This window comes from Perca fluviatilis, chromosome 7 (assembly GCF_010015445.1).
Source record: "Perca fluviatilis chromosome 7, GENO_Pfluv_1.0, whole genome shotgun sequence".
In the NCBI taxonomy this organism is placed as follows: Eukaryota; Metazoa; Chordata; class Actinopteri; order Perciformes; family Percidae; genus Perca; species Perca fluviatilis.
This window is the reverse complement of record NC_053118.1, coordinates 21,143,008-21,151,870: the sequence shown is the minus strand read 5'-3', so window position 1 is coordinate 21,151,870 and position 8,863 is coordinate 21,143,008. Positions and strand designations below refer to the sequence as shown.

Genomic DNA, 8,863 nt, shown 5'->3' with positions numbered 1-8,863 from the left:
TATCTGTATGACCGGCTGTTGATAGACTGCCTCATTCACCACAACAGGAGGAAAGGTTATCTCAGTGTGTGTGCGAGAACGATGGAGAACGAGGGAGATGGGGTGTATATGTTTTCATTCCACAATGGATGAAAGGTTATCATTTACACGCACCATTTCTGTAGACTTAACCCCACCCTGTGAGGTCATGGCTCTGATGTCATATGGCTTAATTTTAGAAAGCTTGGCCCATTGAGCGAACAATGTGTAAAGTAATTCTATAGAGGTAATGTTGCCAGCCAGCTGAGAAAACATCAAAGAACTTTTTTTTTTTTTTTTTTTTTTGTGTGTGTGTGTGTGTGTGTGTGTGTGTGTGTGTGTGTGTGTGTGTGTGTGTGTGTGTGTGTGTGTGTGTGTGTGTGTGTGTGTGTGTGTGTGTGTGTGTGTGTGTGGCTTCAATGTTTTGCCCGGCCTCTGGTCCCCTGTCCAGCACTATGTGGTCTCAGGTGGTACGAGTACTGCTTGGCTTGATTCATGGCCTCAGTCAGGTGCACACAGTCAATAGCGCTCACTGTAGAATAAGCACATAAAATTACCTTGTAGAGACTTCTTTATTAAAACTGTTAGTGTATGTGTGTTCACTTACACTGGCTCTGGGTGCGTAAAGGCAAGTCCAGGAGTAACTGGGACTGAGAGCCCCGAAGTGAACGCCCTCGTCTGGCCATAGAGTTGCCTAATGGACAGTAAAGAAAAATGATTGGACGATATCTTCATTTAGATTTGCAGTCATGTGAACAGTTTCTGCATTCAATCAGCTAATGCTGCATACCATAGTTCAGGATGCACCTGTAAAATGTTGAACTAGTCAAGTCCCACACCCATGGTTGTTTGTTGTCATTGTACTAGACAATGGCTCTATGGTTAGAGCACTGATCTAGTAAACCAGGAGCTGTGAGTTCAAACCTCACTAGGGCCTTTAACATGTTTTTAAGTAGTTAACGGTCACAAACTAACACCTAAACTATTACAAAAACTCCCAACTACTTATCACAGACTAAACGCACACACAGGTTCCAGAAGAGGTACCTTATCTGTAATTGTCGAATGTGTTGAAGGAGCACAATTGAATAACTAATTCAACTTTATTGTGTTTTTAACGTGCAAAGTTTGCACTCCAGAGCAGAGGATCAACAAATCAATCAAGCTTGCACACAGCAATTATTTATTTGACATGTATAGTTTTTTTTTATCTGGCATGCAAAAATTTATTTCTCTCCCAATGCATTTTTAATTCAATGTCATTCACAGATAGATGAACAGATATGAATACATTTGAGATAAAAAAAATTAAAGCAATTTTAAAAATGGTTTATGGTGATTAACAAAGCAGTGTGACCCAAAGTTATGTGTCAAATGTCTGTCTTCTCAGTAAAAAAAAAAGAAAAGGAGTGTAAGTGGGGGAAAAAAATTTTCTCATGAATGTGTGTGTGGCACCGTGTTGCGTTGTGTGTGTGCATGTGTGTGTGTGTTTAGCTGATAGCTTTACGCAGTCGTCTGACATTCCCCCTGACAGCTCTGAACTTTTCAGTGCCAGGACTGTCAAGGAGCAAGAAGGGGAGAAAGAGAGAGAGAGGGAGATGAGGTGAGAAAGGGGAGGGGAAAACCACGTCAAGAGGGTCTATCGGTCTGTCTGTAAGCGGTGACGACGTGTATGCTTGTATGTTTTGGCACAGCAAGGTTTCTGCCCGTTCTCCAATCATCACCTGGTGATGTGTGATGAAGGTCAGGCCTGTCTGTGGGGCGAAACCCTACCAGAGGTTCCACACAGGGCACCAGGCTGATACTGCCCTGGTATGTGGATTAAAGCATCACCCAGACATATACACAGGTTCCTGTTCCCATAGTTTGTCACTTACAGCGTGTTCTACACTGGTATGACAACCATCCTGATTCTGAGTTTCTTCTCTTTACAATGTGGGGTTTCCATGTATTCAAGAGCTAAACGTAGCTTAGAAAACTGCTGCTGTTTCACTGCTCTTTAAAAGGTTGCAACTTAAGAGAAAGCTGCACATCTGCCCACACGCTAACCAATACAGGCTTTGACATCCCTGACATACAGCATGCTTGAAAGTTTCAGCCTATAGAGAGCAGTGCAGCAGCTGTTTTCAGCCACAAGTGATTCACAGGTGGTTTATCATTTAAGGATAAGGCTGTTTTTTTTGCTGGATATTCATTATTTTTGTTATAATCAATATATCCCATGAAAATACCTGAGACCACAGTGCATTTCCCAATGCTTTCCAACATCCTTATCCTGTCTGTGGCACTTGGCTCCGAGACCATTTGTTCCCACTGAGGATGTACATCTTTACAAGTGGGTCACAAATATATAGTTTCATTAAAAATAAACACTCACATGTGAACTGTTTCTGCATTCAATCAGCTGGTGTTGCATTACATAGCTCAGGACACTCCTGTAACTTGTTGCTAGTCAGGTCCCACACCCATGGTTGTCCAGGGTGTAGTCTTCATTATACCGATCTGATAGTTTTATGCATCATAAAGGCTCTATAGCTCAGTGGTTAGAGCAGTTAGAGGTTAGAGGTTAGAGGTCGTGAGTTCAATTCTCACTAGGGCCTTTATATTATTTGTTTTTTATCCTTGGCAGTCACAAACAAACAAATGCCTAAATTGTCAAAAAATTCCAGTTTATTAAGGGAGCCACTTATCACCAATTTAAAGACAGGGATTTCACAAGAGGTAGTTCAACAGATTTAATAGTTTCAAGTTTATTCTGATTTATTTTATTCTGCTGCAGTACAATGGAATAATCTTCCTTCATGTTTGAAGTTGATCACATCAGAGATCTTAAAAAACAGTTTCTTGATAACTTGTAATATATGTTGTTACATGTTTTGAATTTCCCAGTAGTTTCTGACATCCTTACCCTGTCTGTGGCGCTCAGCTCAAAGACCATTTGTTCCCACTGAGGATGTAAATCTTTGCAAATAGGTCACAAATACATAGTTTCATTTTTTTTTAAAGACTCGTTATTTAAACAGAAGTAAATGGTGCATTTGTTGGGGACTACTTTCAGTTGCGAATTTGGTGCACAAATATTTAATGTATGTCAGCAGGATGGCAAATGTGGGATTTACTCAAAATAAACAGTGCCTTTGTTGATTGTAATGATGCAATATGTCACCCAGTTGGGCTCATTAATATGTTCTTTTAATAGTTTTTGGACAACAATGACACTCTACTGCACAGATGAATCAGCTATTTTAAGATTTCGCTACGCAAGCACTTGTTAGTCAGATGAAATCATTGTTAGTTTAGTTTTTTTCATGAAAGTTGTCACTATGCATATTTACTCCTTCTCCCATTCACTTTAATTGAAATACATGCCCATGACAAATTCAGGAATGTGTTTCCTGTTTTGATGTCAGCTCCAGTTGGCTCTAAGGGAGTCACAGCTCTGAGTTTAAATTTGTTCAATTTTGACCTGCGAATTTGCACAGCTAGTGTCAGCTAGCTGTCAGCTAATGGAAACAGTGACGCACTGTGTTATGTCATTATAATAATGACTTTTCTACTTCCAAACAGCGTGCCATCACCCTGATTAATACACTGTTACACTACCAGAGATATAAACTACAGCATCCCTCTCAAGGACTGTTTAGGATCTGTAATTGCTCTGCTCAACAGTCATGTGATATATATATATATATATATCAGTGACATTGCATCCTTTTTCGGGGCTGAGTGTGTGTAAGGCAAAAAAGCAATGATCTCACCATAGATACTTTGTAGCACTGAGCTCTTACTCGCTGACAGTTTGGTGGGTTGAGCTCGGATTTCCATCTTCTTCCTGTTGTGGCCGTGGTTTGAATCACTTGACTCCACCTCCTCGCGGGCCTGTACCTCTCTCTGTTTGTGTGTGTGGAACCTACAGATGCACATTCATGCAAGCACATTCACATGCATGCTGTTCAATAAAAAAATTCAGACTGTGTTCAAAGGTCTAAAAGCTGGCAAGTCCTCACACTAATACTCACTAAGCATAAACAAAGTAAACAGAGTTGATTTAAGGCAGTTAATAGGCAGCACATACAGAATTTAATTGTGAAACTGAATGGAAACAGAGGGCCTCCTACGGCGGACTGGCAACCTCTAAGAGCAACGCAGAGTGTGTAAGAGAGAGAAAAGCAAAGAGAGGCTGCTGGTAGCTATTAGAGCAGCACGGCTGAACTTTTAGCCTCTTGTTAAACCAGTATGAAAGCTCTAGATTATAGCCCGTCTGTCCCCTGCCTCCTTGTCTCACCCCTCTCCCACGCTCTCCCCCCCACTGCTCAAGTGTTGATGGTATCCAGACCGAACATCGGGGGGAGTTACAGGAGAGATGGGAACGGGTTGGCATGTATGTGGGAGAGGGCACATGTGGGCACCACATGGCACTGCCAATCTCCCACAGCCAGAGAGGCTTCAGCTACTGAAGCCTCCAGGTACAAACACAAGCGCACACATGCAAACTCACCTTCGCCATGCTCCCTGGATGATGCGTGCGGCCTCGTTCCGCCTCCTGCGCTGCTCTTTGTTGTGTTCCATGTGCGTGCGTGTTGAGATGGGTGCATGTGTGGCAGACTGAGTCTTTCTCAAAGGGCTTTTGTGGTCTAAAGATGAACTGCTTCTTAATGACGGAGTGTGAGTTTGTTCTTTGGTGGCGGTCTTTTCTGAAGTCTGCTCCTTGAGGTTCCTCTGCTTTTGTTGAGCGGTGTGAGCATTGGTCTTGCTGGGGGCAGTCTGCACAGTCATGTGAGCGTCTCTCTTTTTTAGAGGGACGCATTCTCTGAGAATAGTGTCAGTTTGGTCCGTCACTGCGATGCTTGTGAAAGGAATGCATGTGCTTGACGGAGGTCGTTCCCTGATTTTGGGCATAGAGGGGGGTCTGGGTTTGAGGCTGGGTGGCTGGCTGCAGCTGGCAGGAGAGAGAAGTTCCATCAGCCTGGTGGTCTGGAGAGCACCGGGCACAGGGTCACAGCTCACATGACGGTCTCGGCTCGAAGCACCAGGAACCACATGTGGCTCAGCTGCTTTACTTCTTCTGGAAGATCTGCTCTTGTGGGCTGGTGACAGAAAATGTAAACACGAGTTGTATAAGTATCTTGGAGTTTTGAGCATTCATATATGTAATTTTGTATAATCAATATCACACCTTATGCAAATGATCTAGATACTCAGAATTACTGTAGTGATGAACAATAAACACCATATCATAACGGTCAACCTTTGATATTCAAGTTCCATCGAAGAAACTTTAAGAATATTTTTCAGAAAAAGAATTTCTGCACATTTGTACCTTTGAGTCTCTCCTCTTTGCTTTTAGCGCGTTCAGCTTTGGATGATTTCTTTGTTTCCACCACCGAGTCATTCATGGATAAGTCCTCTATAATGTTCACTAAGGAGAGCTTTTCTTGCTCTGTTCTCACCAAAGGGACCCTCCGTTTTTCTGCAGTGGCCACAGAAACTTTCCGCACAGCTTCTCTCCTCCGCTGTTCTTCCTCTCGCTTCCTGAACAACAAGAAAAGCGGTCTGATTTAATGGTGGTAGCTTATATTTTTGTCTGAAATTCACCACATGAACAGCCAAGCGGAAAATGTGTTTAGAGTTTCTTTTAAATGTTTGGAAATTCATTTTAAAAGGGATTTTATTTTATTTGTGTGTGGGATATGGTGACACTGACATATTTGGGTTAATGCACATCATTATATATAATGTCCACTCATCATCTAATTTAAAATTCTAAGCTGTTTATATATTGGGTTTACATCAAATTCTCATATATTTTAGCTGCATTATTTTACCATCAAGTACATAGTATAGATAAAAATTGACCACACAGGCAAAATTGCAACTTCATGTCAAGACAATACCCGGTACCCCTTCTGTTCAAAGATAGTTTTGCAACAATAAAACCTTTGGTCACAGTTTGGTCATTAATCAGGAAAAAAAAAAAAATAGATAAAAGGTAAGATATTTTGATTATTTTATAAGAAAAACATCTCATCAAAGACATATATCTCAATAAAACTGCCTGTTTGAAATAATAAAGTTAATGTGCCTTTTAAAAACAAACTGGCCTCTCAGAAGCATTCAGAATAAAGGTGAGACTGGTGAGCAAATGACAAAAGGAGAACAAACCAAAAGAGAGAGACAGGGGGAAGATGTATGTGTGTGCATAGACGACAGATAGAAAGATAGATATGGAGAGAGTGTGACTGTTCCTGTCTGGGTGAGAAGAAGAAGACAGAGACAGATAATGAAGACAGAAACAGGAGTGAGTGATTGACACGATGCATGTCATTTTTAAACACAAAAGGTATCGTGTGAGGGATGTTTTTGAGAGTCAGGCAACAAGTATGAGCATCATGAAGCAATAGAAACAACGACTAAGGCTGTAGTATGAGTGGCTCTATATGTCTATGCACACAAATTTGAAAGTGTGTATATGAGTGTGATCATCTCTCACTTGGCTGCATCCTTGCGCAACTGCTCATGCCTCATGAGGAGCTGCTTTCTCTCCTTGAAGGCCTTGCGGACAGTGTAGCCCTTGTAGACAGCCTGGATGGAGGCGGCAGCGATGTCCTGGATGGCTGCTATGGACAGAGCGCCATGCTCCAGCATGAACTGAGTCACCTCACTGTGCCCCCCCAGCAGAGCGTAGTCCAGAGGGGTGTACCTGCACGACACAAACACCAGTGTCATTCATATGTCATCATTTCTCCACTTCTACCCCCCCCCCCCCACCTCCAGTTCCTCCCTCTTGACAGGCTCTGTCCTCACCTCTCTTCAGTGTGCTCCATGTGATTAGGAAAGGCGTTGTAGCCCAGCAGCAGTTTCACAGCGTCCAGGTAACCATTGTTACATGACCAGTGGAGAGCGGTCCGCCCCTGTGCACCCATAAAAAGAGCACCCATTACAATTTTAATTGTGTCCAAAAGCTCAACATAGCACGCGCGTAAGAGTAGATTTTTACCTCCTTGTCCTGTAAGTTTGGATCAGCGTTGTTCTCCATGAGAACAGCCATGCAGGTGATGTAGCCGCCATAAGCAGCACACTGCAGAGGAGTCCGTCCTGCCTGGTCCTGGAGAAGTCAAACATTAACAGTCAGGTGCATGGCAATCAAGTGCGTAGCTTAGGATTCATGAGGTTGATCCGGATTTTATACTCCCTGCTCATGAAGCAGTGCAGTAGAGTGTGGTTAATTTCCACATGTATCCTTTGATTCATTCTGGACATGGCGCTTCAGCTGTCCAACTGATTTTGATTGCAATTAATGGGAGATACATCTACAATCCTCGTAGTGGTAAATGTGAGTATTGAACAGGGATTTATAGATCCTGAAGGTTTTGTGTATATTGCGGATGTGTGCATTCATACCTGTACATTGGGACTAATCCCATTCTCCATCAGTATCTGGCAGACCTCCGCATTCCCTCCCAGAGCTGCCCAATGCAGAGCGGTGTGACCATCTACGTCTACCAGGTCCACACGTGCAGAACCTTTATTCATTACATTTACATTTCAGTTGAGGTGACGTACTTAGAGACTTATTGTGTGCAACACTTTAATAATCATGGACTTTAATATTGCCATGACTCTAGAATAGTAAGGTAAAGATGAATACTCAGAATACAGTGGAACAGAAAATGAGATAATTGGGATGCTTGCACATACAGTATGTACCAATTACACCAACCTTTGATGAGTGTGAGTATGACATCTCTGTGTCCCATCTCGCAAGCCCGAAACAGCGGCGCATGTTTCATCACATCCAGAGAGTCGACCATTGCTCCCCTCTCCAACAGCAACTTCACTGTGCTCACATGGCCTGACAGCGAGGCAGCATGGAGTGCTGTGTAAAAACACACACATACAGAAAAAATTATCCTGAGATAAGTGGTCCTGAATCTAACTGGACAGTGAACACCCTCAGGACAACTGCTCCCCTTTACTTCAGCTCCTCTCTGGGCTGTGGCTAAAGCCTGGTCAATGGCCAGTTAAACAGACAAAGATATTTAATGAGGAGCAATGAACTTGAGCCTCTTGTCTTGGTGGCTACCCCTCCTGCCCCCTCTCTCCAGTCCCCAGACAGCACAGACTAGAGTCAAGTGCATGAAAGTGATCTGGGCACCAGTCAGCTCCACTGCCCTTCACACCGTCTCATTAGGATGACTCAACCGTTGCATGTTATGCATGCATAAACAATGACCGCCTGGCTGAGCAGAGGGGCTATCGCCATGGAGATTATACGTCCATACAGCCTCGGGGGTCAGAGCATGGCAGTAAGCGTTTGTGTGTGTGTCAGAGGACAGAGCAGGCAGTAGTGGGAGTCTATTTAGCGGGCTCACACTAATTTTGCTGACAGTATGACTTCCCTCTCTCCCTCAGTTTGCAGTCTCTCTAGCACCTTGGGGGAAATTCCCTGTGACATCATCACCCCTAGCCTAAAACAGGCAGCAGACTTAGTTAATAAAAGTGTGTGTGTCTTTGTGTACAGTATCATGACCAGAGTGTTTATGTCGCCATGACATGGGAGTGTGGGTCAAAGCAGTTAAGAAGACTCAGTTGCTCCTCTTGTTTCTCAGGTGCTCACCGGTGCCTCCGTACTTGTCGGCCATGTTGATGTCAATGTGAGGGGTGAGGGCCAGCATGGTGCAGATGACATCATCACTGCCCTTCCCAGCGGCCCACATGAAGGCTGTCCTCCCCTCCAGATCGGGTTCATCCTTCACAGACGGGTGGGACAGAAACACACCTACTGTCTCCTACAGACACACACAGAAAGACAACTGTTTTTTGTGCAGTTTAGTTCATTGGGAAT

General features: G+C 43.4%; 1 protein-coding gene across 3 annotated transcripts in view; it reads right to left on the bottom strand.

Moving 5' to 3' along the window:
- Nucleotides 1-357: 357 nt before the first annotated feature.
- Nucleotides 358-8,863, bottom strand: part of invs (inversin) — a 22,164-nt gene continuing 13,658 nt past the window's right edge. For all 3 annotated transcript variants that reach the window (XM_039806822.1, XM_039806821.1, XM_039806823.1), the window contains 11 exons: nucleotides 8,636-8,807; nucleotides 7,739-7,894; nucleotides 7,420-7,541; nucleotides 7,016-7,123; nucleotides 6,823-6,929; nucleotides 6,509-6,718; nucleotides 5,339-5,550; nucleotides 4,517-5,105; nucleotides 3,777-3,928; nucleotides 626-712; nucleotides 358-550 (listed from right to left, as the gene is read on the bottom strand). In XM_039806822.1, the coding sequence (XP_039662756.1) occupies nucleotides 435-550; nucleotides 626-712; nucleotides 3,777-3,928; nucleotides 4,517-5,105; nucleotides 5,339-5,550; nucleotides 6,509-6,718; nucleotides 6,823-6,929; nucleotides 7,016-7,123; nucleotides 7,420-7,541; nucleotides 7,739-7,894; nucleotides 8,636-8,807 (2,031 nt within the window). In that variant the 3' untranslated portion in view covers nucleotides 358-434. The remainder of the gene's footprint in view (nucleotides 551-625; nucleotides 713-3,776; nucleotides 3,929-4,516; nucleotides 5,106-5,338; nucleotides 5,551-6,508; nucleotides 6,719-6,822; nucleotides 6,930-7,015; nucleotides 7,124-7,419; nucleotides 7,542-7,738; nucleotides 7,895-8,635; nucleotides 8,808-8,863) is intronic.